At 32.2% G+C, this 13,624-nt stretch overlaps 1 protein-coding gene across 1 annotated transcript; it reads right to left on the reverse strand.

Annotated features, from left to right (window-relative positions):
• Positions 1-6,627: 6,627 nt before the first annotated feature.
• On the reverse strand, positions 6,628-10,213 carry LOC114730957 (TMV resistance protein N-like). The gene is made up of 5 exons (XM_028918072.1): positions 10,005-10,213; positions 9,421-9,903; positions 8,200-9,283; positions 6,675-6,769; positions 6,628-6,646 (listed from the first exon to the last, which is right to left on the reverse strand). The coding sequence occupies exons 1-5, from the start codon at positions 10,109-10,111 to the stop codon at positions 6,628-6,630; spliced, it is 1,788 nt and encodes a 595-aa protein (XP_028773905.1). The 5' UTR covers positions 10,112-10,213.
• Positions 10,214-13,624: the final 3,411 nt, after the last annotated feature.

Raw genomic sequence — 13,624 nt, forward strand, 5'->3', positions numbered from 1 at the left:
ATTGTTATCAAGAGACGCGGTTTATATAGTTTATATATAAAGAAACCAGTTAGTTTCCTTCTTCTCTCCCCTTTGTTTTCATCTCGTTGCTGATCGTAATGCTATTTGATTGCTGAATTTGAAGACTGAAGCAGGAAATTTGCATCTATCCCATGGATTTAACCATTTCTTTAACGCTCATGGAAGGTTTCTTGATCTTATTGGCTATAGCAACGAATAAAGTTATCAGATTTATCTCTCCTTCATCACTTCATGTTAACCATCCTGCTGCTGTTAAAGAGAAGTAATTAATTACTGCCTCTAAAAACCCCATATGCTTTATCTTCTTGCTCGATTAACTAATTAATTATCCATTTCTCATTTCTGTATCCGTAGTTTCAAAGGTGATGCTGTTTCAGTTTCAAAGGTTTCTCCTCCTCCTCTTCCTCCTCATATTGCTGCTGCTCTTCCTACCACCAAGTATGATGTATTTCTTAGGTTTAGAGGGGAAGATACTCGTCACAATTTTGCAAGTTATCTCTATGAAGCACTTTGTAAAGCAAACATTCAAACTTTTATGGATCACAAACTCCACAAAGGAGAAGATATCTCACCGGTTCTTCTAAGGACCATAGATGAATCAGAGATGCCTGTCATTATTTTCTCTGCAGATTATGCTTCTTCAACTGGGTGTCTAGATAAGCTTGTTCACACGCTAGAACGCAAGAAAAAATTTGGAAGGATTGTGAGCCTATTTTATACAAAATTGATCCATCAAATGTTCACAATCAAAGTGGGAGATTTGGAGATGGATTTGCTAAACTGAAGCAAAGATTTAAAGACAACCCAAACAAATTATAGAAGTGGAAAAATGCTTTGATCCAATCTGCAAGCCTCTCTAGATGGGATTCCAAGAATATCAGGTACCTTCTAAGGTAGATCATGTGCCTTGAGAGTGCGTGTGTGTGTGTATGCATATGGAAAACAAAAAACAAAAAACAGAGCTTTGTTCATGAACTGACAGTGTTTTAAAATTTGCTCATCCATGCTAATTTCACAAGTCTACCAAATTGCCCTAGCATTTTTGATTTATACTTGATTTTTCTGTCTATTAAACATGCATTTTTCTAAAAAAGAATGAATTTGTGCTAGGCCAGAGACCAAACTCATTAAAAAAATTGTCAAAGGTATCTTGAGCAAACTGAACTACTGTGCATTGACATCATGTCATCTTGAAGGACTTGTGGCCATTAATCATCAAATTGAGAAAATTCAAGAACTCCTGATACATGCTCGGATTGTGGGAATATGGAGCACGGGTGGTATAGGTAAGACTACACTTGCCAAAGTTGTGTTTTGCAATTTGAAAGCACAATTTGAAGCTTCCTCCTTTGTTGGAAATGTAAGAGAACAACTAGCAAGGTTTGGGCTGAACAAATTAATGGAAGAATGCCTTGAAGAATTATTAAAAGAGGAGGGTCTTCACATCTATAACATGAAATCCACTTTTGTGAAATGTAGGCTCCAACGAAAAAAGATTCTTTTGATACTTGATGATGTGGACAATTTATTAACAGCTGGAGATTTAATCAAATTGTGTGATTGGTTTGGAGAAGGAAGTAGAATTGTTGTTACATCAAGGGATATGCACGTTCTTAAGAATGCTTCTGTATCTGTAACATATCATGTTCAGAAATTAGAGTTCTGTCATACTCTAAATCTCTTCAATTTGAAAGCATTTCAGCAAAATGATCCATTTAAAAGTTATTTGGAGTTATCAAATTTGTTTGTTGGTTATTGTCAAGGAAACACGTTAACACTCTTGTAGGGTTGGGTTGCTTTATGTACAATAGAACAAAATAGCAGTGGGAAAATGCATTGGAAAAACTAAAACAAGCTCCACAAAAGGACTTTTTATAGTGCTCAAATTGAGTTTTGATGGTCTTGATGAGAAGTAAAAGAATGTGTTTCTTGACTTGGCACATTTATTGAGTGAAATAAGTTATAAGATTTCTTTAAACTTTATAAGAAGCTTCTATGACTTTTCTATGCATATTAAGATAAGTGTTCTCAAAGAAAGATCTCTATTTTTGATGAATCAATTTGGTGGAATTGAGATGCATGATCTTGTAAGAGAAATAGGTCAAGAAATTTGTAGATAGCAATTAATCATTGATCCTGAAAGACCTATTCGGATGCGGAAACACAACCTTTCATATTACCTCGCTTTTATAATTGAATTTTATATTAAAAATTGCACAAAAAAATACTTATATATTTAATGAAAATTCTTGTGATTTATTTAAAATGGGAAAAATAAATTTTTAAAATAAATATTTTATAAGATTATGTTAGATAATAAAAAAAGTTTCTAAGACTCCAGGTTTAAATGAAATTTATAAAAATTTTCATATATTGACTTTCTCAAATATTAGTATTTTTCTTCTTCTCTGATTTCTAGTTTTATATTTTATATTTTTTTATATATTTCTTAAAAGTAAGAAAGAGAAATATTTTCAACGGTTTTTGTCCGATTGCATTTCAAAGCCTATTAAAACAATGTTGCACGCAGCCACTTAGTTGAGCCACAATGCACGAAGCCCAGGAATCCTATCTGCAGGCGATCTATTATTTATGATGGCTTGTGAAAAGTGACTCAAGTGTGGAGCCAATACAGAGCCATTTTGAGAGTGGCTTGGTGGAAGAGTTTGTGTATATATATATATATTGATGATAGCTATCATTGTGCTTCCACTAATATAGAGAAGTTATAAAAGTAAGAGATAAGAAAATTTGATTGAAATCTTTCAACCCTACTTCATTTCATAAAAAATCAAACTTATTAAAATTTCGACTCTCCCATTATCATTCAACCAGACAAAGTTAATGAATAAAAACATGTGGTTTTTGCTGTAAAAAAAAATAATGACGTTTCATGAAGTGAACAATTTATTGTAATAAAATATGAGTTATGATAATACATTATGTTATAGTTTAATTTAGTACAATTTATTTTATGCAAGCAGACTATACATGTTTTTGAAGTACAAGTTAGAGGATACGTTATGTACGGTAAATAATGAATAATCCCAAGGAAATTGCTTCGTAATAGAAAATCATTTCTCCACTTATTTATAAATAAGTTATACAAGGTACGCTTGCAGAAAGTAACGAATGATAGAACAATTACTGACGCTATAAAAAAACAGCTCGTTACTGATGGAATTAGTGATAGAAAATTATTTCATGGCTAATTTCCAATAGATTATCGACGAAAATTCTGTCACTAAATTTAGCAATGGATTAGTAACGGAATTTTTCTATCACTAATATTAGTTATGGATTAGCAACGGAATTTCTGTTCGTCGCTAAATTCCGTCGCTAAATTCCATCGCTAATCCGTCAAAAAATCCGTCACTAAATATTTAGTGATGGAATTTTTTTCCGTCGGAAATTTTCGTCACTTTGTTTGTTACAAAAGTTTTCCTCACGAATTTTATCGCTAATCAGTCACTAATTTTAAATTTTATTATTTTAGATTGTAATCTTACAACAATTTATATAACAACATAATTAAGAATATAATGATTTAAATATATTTTTAATTATAAAATAATAATTAAAAAATATAATAAGAATGTTAATAACTTTCTTATACAAACTGATATAAAAAAGAAATAATTTTCTTATATGTACAATATATTGAAAGATATAATAAATGATAGAAATTCAAAACCAAACTAATATTGAAGTGAATTTTGAATTTCAATCATTAAATAATAAAATTTAATCGTGATATAATTAATATCCATGATATGGATTGATTTTGGTCTTCTATGCAATATATAAAGAATTTTAAGAAAATAAATCACACAGGATACATATAGAAGTAGGAGAATATTGTTTATCATAATCCATTCAAATCATTTAATTTTTAATATAAAATGATTTATTAGATTTTATTATAGTAGCTATTTTTTGAATAACTAGAATTTTTTTACTAATTATAAATATTTATCATCAAATATATAAAACATATATAGATAATATAATATAATGTAATACAATACATATATAATTAAATCAGATATCTTATCAATGTTAATTAAAATATAAATTTAAAATTTATTTATAAAAAAATTACTTATGATTTAAAATTCAAAATTAGTGTCATTGGAAATTGAAATTATATTAAAAATATTTTTAAAAAAATAAAACATTATAACATAAGTAGTAAAACAAGTGTTTAAAAATTATTTTGTCGTTAAAATAGTTATGATTAAAATTATCATATAGTTTTTTTAAGTTTTTAATAATATATATGTGTATATAATTGTTTGTGTAAAAGAATATTATATAATAAGTCAACAGGTTTATTGCAGTTCAACTGTTAAAGCTGCACATGTGCACAAAAGAGGTTCCGGGTTCCAGCCATAGGGAAGTCACTTTGAAGAGGAATTATGTGGTGGCGACACACATTGCAGGCAGAGTCAGGTGGTAAGCAGAATTAGTAACAGAAAATTCCATCGCTAATCAGTGGCTAATTAGTGACGTCGCTAATTGCATGTTTTTTTTTTTTTGTAGTGTGAAAAGAACCACTAAGACTAATAATTGCTAGAGTATTTTCTAAAGTTGTGAGGAAACACTCAATAAATCACACTTCAAAAAATATATATATCTTTAATGTCATATAATGTGAAGGGAAAATTATCATTATATCTCAAGCGAGAAAACCAAGTATAAATAGATTTTTTTTTGGGAAAAAAAAGTGTAAATAATCACAATGCCAATCAACCACATTGATCAACTTGGAATGATTGCCTGATGGCCGATCAAACAAATATATTTTATTTTAATGTAGTTACAATTTAAATATTATAACATTTTAACATTTACAAGTTGAGCTTAGTAAGGAAATTGTTTGTCGCGCTAGTTATTATACTCACATCACATGGAGAGCAACACACAACGGGTGCAGTTATTGTGAAGCGAAAATAAGATTAACAATTTTTATGTTATCAAGTTATGAGGAAGCCCTCCGTACACGAATTACATATTTAAAAAACAGAAAAATTAATATTTCATAGAAACATAATATTAATATGTAATAAAAAAAATAAATGAGACTGATAATTTTATGACCTGAAAAATTTAAATGATAATTAATATCATCACCAGTACATCTCAAGGGTAAGAACTAAGTCATAATCATAGACATAATTATTTGACTGGCAGTCACTGTTGAAAAGAAGAAAATAAGGATGTTCTGACGTCCTCTTCAAGTAGTTATAAAAGACTTTGAAAGAATGATGAGGTAAAGGGGATAGTGGGGAAGAGAGTTGTACTCCTAAGAGAGGCTGAATCCTCGTTTTGCAATCTTCATTAAGTGATTTGAGGAATATTGAAACTTGAGGGATGCTGCTGCAACCTGCATTATTGTTCCCAATACTATCACCCTCTTTTAATGTCAGTCGAATCAATAGTGACCAGCAAGGGATGGTGTTGGGAATAAGTAGTGTTGTTAATAATGTATCGTCCATCCTACTATCAGCCTCATCAGCCTCTTCTTGTTCATCTTCCATTAATAATAATGTCATCTCTACTGCTTGATCACCTTTACTACTCATTTCTCTTTCATTCTCACTAATCATTTCTCTATCATCCTCATCCTCTTCTTCATCATCTTCCGCACCCCTTTTGCCTCTAGCACCCCTCACTGACACTTCAATATGAGAGTAGTAACTCTCGCAGTAAAAATGATCAACATCATAGGTATGATGCTGGTTGAAATCATGACCAAACTCAACTGGACTCTCTAACCATTCAACTCTCTTTACAAATGGAAGTAAAGTCGTCAAACTTTGTATTCCAATCCCCATGAATTCTGCCATCTCTTTTAATGGCATTGTCACATGCTTAAATCCAACGCCACACATCATCTTGTCGCACACCATCACCTTCATTGTCACTTTATTGAATGACAAATCGTCAAGATCCCAATAATTGTGCATAATCACTAACCCTGATGGACTTCTCCCTTTCATATTGCCCCCAACATTTATTTGCATCGGCCCACAACTACCATCTACAAATAAACTGACTTCTTGTTTCGGGACAGTTGAAGAATGGATTTGACCCAAATTCATGCAATCAAAAAGAACTATATCTTCAATCATAGGGGCTTGAGACAAATCTAGGAATGCCCTGAGATTCTTTGAATTCCGTAGATCTATTTTCTTTAGATTTGGAAATTGCTGGGGGAAAAAACAAGCAGTAGTGTTAAATAAATTACATAACTACGCGCACGTACAATTTACTCAACAATTTTTCTCATGCCCATTACAAGAACAGTTGGACTCCCCGTAGATAGTACAATTACTACTAGCATCAATTTAAAGATAGTAATAAGCAAACATTTGCGTTGTGAATTACTTTAGTCAATGTTTCTTAGAATCACAACAACAAAAAATTATGACATATGAGAAACTATACGTACCTGATCCCAAAGCTGTTGGATATTACTGTCAGGCAAATTAAGTTTAATGAGATTCTCAGCACAAAATTGTAACGGCACAGACGGCAGTGGATATTCTTCCCAACTAAGAAACCTTAATTCTTTAGAAAGATAATCCAACGGTTCACAAATATTCAACTTTGAAGGTTTTCCCTGATCTGACTTGTAAACTTGAAGGGACATTAAATAGCGCATTCTTCGAAAATGACTAGCCATCAATGTGATGCTTTCTATCTTGCTTGCATCCAACGACATGCATCGAATTGCCTCAATGGCCTGGTAATAATATCAAATTGAGGGAAACACAATTATCATTACCTAAAAAAATGACCATAAATACCATAGAACAATTAAATATATCAACTTTTATCCAAATTAACACCGCTATATCCATTTTATTCAAAATTCCTTACAATTCATGTTTTTCCCGTAATATATGAATTTCTCAAGAATCATAAGTATGCAGACACACGGATGCGTATACCTATATGCATGTGCAAATATTTAGAATATAACTATAAAAGCAAAAAATTATTATTTTTATTTTCCCATTGTACTCCAAATAACGGTAAATTATGCTCACAAAAGCGTACGCATGTATCAGTTAATGAAAATTTTTTATACACTAATTTTATCTTTTAAAACAACGCGTCACGAAAGACCCAGCTAATTTTAAATTATAATTCTTCTGAATATTACTAATTGTTATTGCAATCCTGTTTATCTTCTTCATGTCTAATCATGAGCATTGAATTGCCTCAGTCGCCTACTGATGAGATTATGGGGGAAAAATGGGTAATGTGCAAAAGGTGATCAAATAATAAATAGAACAATTAAATATATTTCTTTTAGGAATTTCTTCTTTTTTTTTGATAGCTTCTTTTAGGAATTTCTAAATGAGTATACCTTTGTGCACTTTATTCAAACAACTCATTTATCTTACAATAAATAAATTGGACAAAACAAATACACGCAGGCTCGCGGGGACAACCAAACGAACATGCTTAAATTCTTAAGACTAGAGTATATAGAACCGCCCGGTATATACAAATTATGTTTAAATTTCATAATTTGTACCTTTTTGCAATATTACTAAATTTTTATCAAGAAAATGCGCGAGCATGCATGTGCAGTGTGTAAGTATACACGCAATCACTTTCATACAACATCAATTTTTGCTACTGCTATCAATTAATATAACAAATGTCAATTTTCGTGGATAATTCTATAATTTATCAAGGATCGTTCACGCTCTAAATTTAAAAATACGTCTTACATCATCCTAATCATATTCTATGTCAGAACTAATAGAAAGTTTAAAAGTTTAAGCTTAAAATTACACCTAATATATTTAGGACCAAATTCAATAATATATTTTTATGACCAAATTCAATATAACATCTAGCGTAGTGAATATATTTAATATAAAACCCAATATATTTTGAAATTTTTTTTGAAATTTTTAATTATAAAAAAAATTTGAAGTTTAAAAAATCACACCTAATAAAAAGACTTTGCTTTGCTCTAACGAATTTTAGTCAAAGAAAGAATTTTTTTTTTTAAAAAAAAAGGTCTATTTGGGCAGATATTGAAACTTATCGAAGAATTTAATGCATAAACAAATAAATTTAAGAAAATACATCACAAGGAAAAGAAATATTAACTACTAAGAAAATAAAGAATATAACTAAAACGTAAACTATTACCTGGTCATTGTGGAAAAAGTAATAAATGTCCTCATGCCTCCATAGTCGAACATGTGTTTTACGACCAGAGAGTAATTGTTGGCTTGAAATTTCAAGGCCCATTTCCCTCAGAAGATCATGCATCTCAATGAAATCATTATGATCATTAAATGAAATGAGAGACTTTTCTCTTAGAACACTTATCTCAATATGCATAGAAGAACAATATAATTGTCTCAATAGGTTCAAAGAAATATGAACTCCTTGCCTGATTAAGAATGCCAGGTCAAGAAACATATTTTGCTGTTTGTCATCAAGTCCATCGAAACTCAACCTCAGAACATCAACAATGTCCTTGGGTGGAGCTTGACTTAGTTTTTCCAAAGCACTTTCCCACTCTTCTTTTTGCCTGCCATAAAGGAAGCAACCCAGCACTACTAGGGCTAACGGGTTTCCGTGACAATATTTCACTACTGATTTTGATAACTCCATGTAACCTTTAGATGGCTCATCTCGCTTGAATGCTTTCAAATTGAAGAGATGAAAAGCATCTTCAAAATCCAAATCCGGAACATGATATGTTGAGAATGTCGCAGAAGCATTCTTCAGCACTTGCATGTCCCTTGATGTGATAATAATTCTACTTCCTTCTCCAAACCAATCAAGTACCCTAGTTAAATCTACCGCTACTGTTGAATTGTCCACATCATCAAGTATAAGAAGAATTTTTTTTCTCTGAAGCCTATTTTTCACAAAAGTGGATTTTATGTCATAGATGCTAATATCCTCATCTTTTAATAATTCTTTAAGGCAATTCTTCTGCAGCTCATCCAAACTAATTCTTTTTAATTGCTCTTTGACATTTTCAATAAACGAGAAAGCATCAAATTGAGCTTTTAACTCCTGAAGTATAGCTTTAGCAAGTGTGGTCTTACCAGCACCGCCCATACCCCATATTCCCACAATACGGGTCTCAATTAGAAGCCTTTGAATGTTTCTAACATGTCCAGCAATGCCAATGAGTCCTTCAAGATGAGATGATGACGCATAGTTCAACTTTCTCAAAATATCCTTGACAATCTCTTCAATAAGTTTGAATTCAGGTCTAGCATAAATGTTAAAAAAAAAAACGCATAAATGCCCAAAACCAACAAATAAAAACAACAATAATTTGCTAGAATTCTAAAAATTAATTGAATAAATCCCCAATACCAACAACGAAAGGAACATTTTTGAAGCTACCTGGTACTGTGGGAATCCCATCCGGAGAGATTTGTAGATTGGATTAAAACATTTCTCCACTTTTGCAATTCTTCTGGGTTGTCTTTAAATCTTTGCTTCAATGCATCAAATCCTTTTCCAAAATACCCATTTTGTTTGCGTATGCTTGAAGGATCTACGTTATAGAAAACAGGTATCACAACTCTTCCAAATTTACGCTTGCATTCTAATATGTGAACAAGCTCGTCTAGACACCAAGTTGAAGAAGCATAATTCTCAGAGAAAATAATCACAGATATTTCTGATTCCTCTATTGTTCTTAGAAGAATCGGTGAGATTGATTCTCCTTTTCGAAGTTCATGATCCATAAAAGTGTGAATGCCCGCATTTCGAAGTCCTTTGTAAAGATAACTTGCAAAATTGTGGCGAGTGTCTTCTCCTCTAAAGCTAAGGAACACATCATACTTGGTAGCAGGACGAGTTAAAATAATATCATCTTCAGAGCTACAGAAAGAAACAAACAGTGAACAGATATTGCGTTATGTGTAGGAGCAAATCAAACAATAAAATAAAGAGTGCGAGGTTATTTAGAAGAAGGTAGCTACCTAGTAGCGATAGCAACAGGTTGGTTACCATTACGCGAACGAGAGATGAGTCTGATGGCTTTGGAAATTGATACTCCCAATAGGATCAATAAAGCTTTTTGGAGCATTGAAGCAATGGTTGTGATAGAAGTTTCTAGCTTCAGCCTTCAGCAAGTAAGGTAGCTAGGGACAAGATTATCAACACTAGAAAACAGAAGAAATTAACAAATTTTTTTTTGCAATATTTGGCCTGTGTAAAGAAAACACCGACAATTTTAGGGAAATGCTTGCAAAACGGTATATTTTAACAGGACGAAGCAAGTGAAAGAGAAAAAGAAAAGAATTAATGGACAGTATTAGCCCGGTGGATGTCAGCTTAATTAGCTCACAAGGTCTAAAACATGTTAGTTTCGAGCTTAATTTGCAGACGTTCTCCTCTTCAATCAAGTTCTTCAAACAAATTTAACGAATAATTAATAATTGAATGTAATGAAGTTTTCTAGGATTAACACAGACACTAGGGAAAGCACTGGTAAAGCTGGAGATGGGTGGGATCAAGCAAGTGGATTATAAAAAAAAGAGAATATGCCCTGTTGGTTTATAGTGATGCCTTTTTTAAGCATAACAACAAAATGGAGAGTGATTAGAATGAAAGAAAGAACATGCACTTTGCCTTTAATTTTATAATATAATAAATAAATCAACTGTTTACTTCATTTTAAAAAAATTGAATAAAATAAATGAAGACTTAGGTCAATAGATCTACGACTGCAAAGCAGTTAGGGAGGAGAATCAATCAACAGCTAGTACTGGGAGAAGAAAAAAGAAAATCTTTTGCAGAATTTTTCTGCGAAAATTCCCTCGGGGGTGATGCAGGGAAAACAGTAGAAGGATAATGGATCTATGCGATAAAGTGAGTAAAAGAGAAGAAATGAACCTGGATGGATGTGGAGGGAAGCGAAAGAAATAGCTCTCACAAAATGGCAGCTTCAGAACTCGCAAACTTTGCTTTCTCTTGAAACAAGCTTTTCAGTTCAGATTCAGAGATCACCAAATGCCTCACTCACATGTATTTGTCTCCGTGTTTCAGAGGCTCTTATTCCGGTTTCCGGGAAGCTCGCGTGTTGATGGTTTGGCTCTTGATTAACATGATATAAAGATCAAACAAAACTACTTAGCAAGTGGGAACAAGTTGCGGAACGATCAATATATAGCAACTCGATGAGAGTAACGATTGATGCTAAAATGAAGAGCATATATTTATGGATGGAATAATAGTGCGAAAGAAAGAGTCCATCGTGGGGCCAACTTACCAGTCCAGTCCACACTCCACATAGCAACTTTACTGATTTGTTTTTTTTTTTTTTTACCAACAACTTGATTTATTTTAAAAGAAGCAGAGCCACAGTGAGTAAAAGTACACGCGTTGAAGGCGTATTAGCCAGGCCGTGTGTTAATGGTTTTTTCTTTCAAAGGAAGTTGGACGGAATAAATTCATATGCATTGATATTTTTTGTTTGTTTTCTGTCGGGAAAAAAAAAGGGTAAAAATTCCAGGAAAATACTGGTAAAACTGGAGATCAGTGGGATTAAGAAAATGGATCCCGAGAAAAGAGAATACGCCCTGCTGGTTGCCTTTTTCACGCATAACAATGAAATGGGGAGCGATTAAGGTGAACGAAAGAAGCACTTCGCTTTTTCAAATGAAATAAATAAATCAGTCGTTTACTTCATTAAGAAAAATATGAATAAATAAATGAAGAGCTTAATCAATAGATCAAGTGCGTGCATATCTTTGAAGGTTTTAGGACTTTTTTTTTTTTTTCAGAAGTTGAAGTGCAAAAGAAATTCAAATTTTTAAGTTTTATTAGATGGATGACAGTAAGGGAGCTAAGGAGGAGATTGAATCAGCAGCACTAGGAAAAGAAATAAACAATAGATCTTTTGCAGGCAGAAGAATAGAAGGATGATGGATTCATGGGACAGAGCAATTAAAAGAGAAGAAAGAACCTGAATGTGGAGGGAAGCGCCAAAGAAATAGCTCATAAGCAAAGCTCGGTCTCAAAAATGGCAGCTTTCAGAATTTGCAGATCAGAGTTGCTTTCTCTTCAAACAAGTTGTTCAGATACAGCGATCAACAAATGCCTCGATTCCTACCATATTTATGTCTTGGTTCAGCCTTCCTGGTCAACCAGCCAAGTCATCCCGCGTTTGTCGCTTTTCTCTCTCCCCTTCTTTTTCCCTCCTCTCCTTTTCCAGTCAAGTGGGACGAAGTTGGGACGAAGTTGCGGGGCTTTATGAAATAGGAGGGGAGTATACGAGAGGAGGGAGTTTTTTTGAAGTAGCTTATGGACTGTTGGGATAATAGGTCTGTTTGGTTTGGGTTAGTAGTAGAAAAAATAATTTATTTTTAATCTGATTTTTAAAAAAAGTAAGATTGAGTAAAAGTTAAATTGAGTAAGATAAATTGTGTTTGGAATAGAGTTTTAAAAAGTTAGTTTGCAAAAATTAGATTGAGTAAAAGATTATTTAGATTATGAATGAATAAAAATAAGTTTGTTTATAAAATTATCAAAATAGGTATGAGTTTTAATAAATAATAAAACAAATTTACATAATATAATAAATTTAAATTAATTTAATATAAAAAAGTAAAATTTAATGGGGGAAGGCTGAGTCAGCAAGCCAAGTCGTGTCGCGTTTGTCATTTTTGCGGATTGCGGTGTTGCTTCCTTGTATCATCCTTTGGCCATTTGCTTGTTCGGCGGGTGAGCGTGTGTCTCCTTTTCTCTTTTCTTTTCTTTTTCTCTTTATAACTACTTCGAAACTGGGACGAAGTAGCGAGAAAACTAAACTTTACTTATTTATTTCATGTTTTTTTTTAATCAACAACAACTTTATTTATTTTACAACTAGTTATAGGAAATGAAAGTAAGCGCGTTAAAGTTGCTTTAATGGTTTTGGTGCTTTAATTTCTTTATTATTTCTTCTACAAAGAAATTTCCAAGCTCTTGCTCTTGGGGCCGACATAGCGTTACGTTCTTTATGCGCACAGCACTGTTTGACAATCATACAAATGCATATTTTCGAGGTTCTGATATCCCACCGCCTTCCAATTTTTATTGTAATACCCCAACCTTCTTATTCTCTGTCCCGTATTAAATGTAAGGAGTACATATCTAATTTTAATTTTAACAGATTAAAAAAAATTAGTTCAGATAATTATTTGTGAAAAAATATTCTTAATATATGCAATCCACATGTAAATTTTTCTAAAATAGCTTTTATACAATTGTAGTAATTTCGTATTCCACACCTTAGAATAAGAACATGTGGAATGCTTATATTGTTTCTCTTATTTTTGCTATGTTTTAACATATTAATAGAGTTATAATTCTTCTGTTGCAAACTAGTATTGCCATGTAACACCCAAAAAGAAAAAAGAAAAAAAAACTGCGCACACAAAAATCACTTCAAAAGAAAGAAGTAGAGATAGAATTGTAGCAAATTTTCTTCTTTTTTTGTGTGTGTAAAGAAGTTAAAAGGATTTACACAAAACAGAGGGAGCATTATTTACTAACATCTCTTTCTTCTTTGAGAGCTCTCGAGGTACTGGGGATGATTGTTTCCTTTGGTGCTTAA

This window comes from Neltuma alba, unplaced genomic scaffold (assembly GCF_004799145.2).
Source record: "Neltuma alba isolate B1F8T4 unplaced genomic scaffold, ASM479914v2 tig00012791_pilon, whole genome shotgun sequence".
Classification (NCBI taxonomy): domain Eukaryota; kingdom Viridiplantae; phylum Streptophyta; class Magnoliopsida; order Fabales; family Fabaceae; genus Neltuma; species Neltuma alba.

Coding starts and splice junctions, on each gene's coding strand:
- LOC114730957 (XM_028918072.1), bottom strand. CDS start 10,111: ATGCTCCAAAAAGCTTTATTGATCCTATTGGGAGTATCAATTTCCAAA. Junction 9,284..9,420: donor TGGGATTCCCACAGTACCAG/GTAGCTTCAAAA, acceptor CATTTATGCTAG/ACCTGAATTCAAACTTATTG. Junction 6,770..8,199: donor ACTTTTTCCACAATGACCAG/GTAATAGTTTAC, acceptor TATTATTACCAG/GCCATTGAGGCAATTCGATG.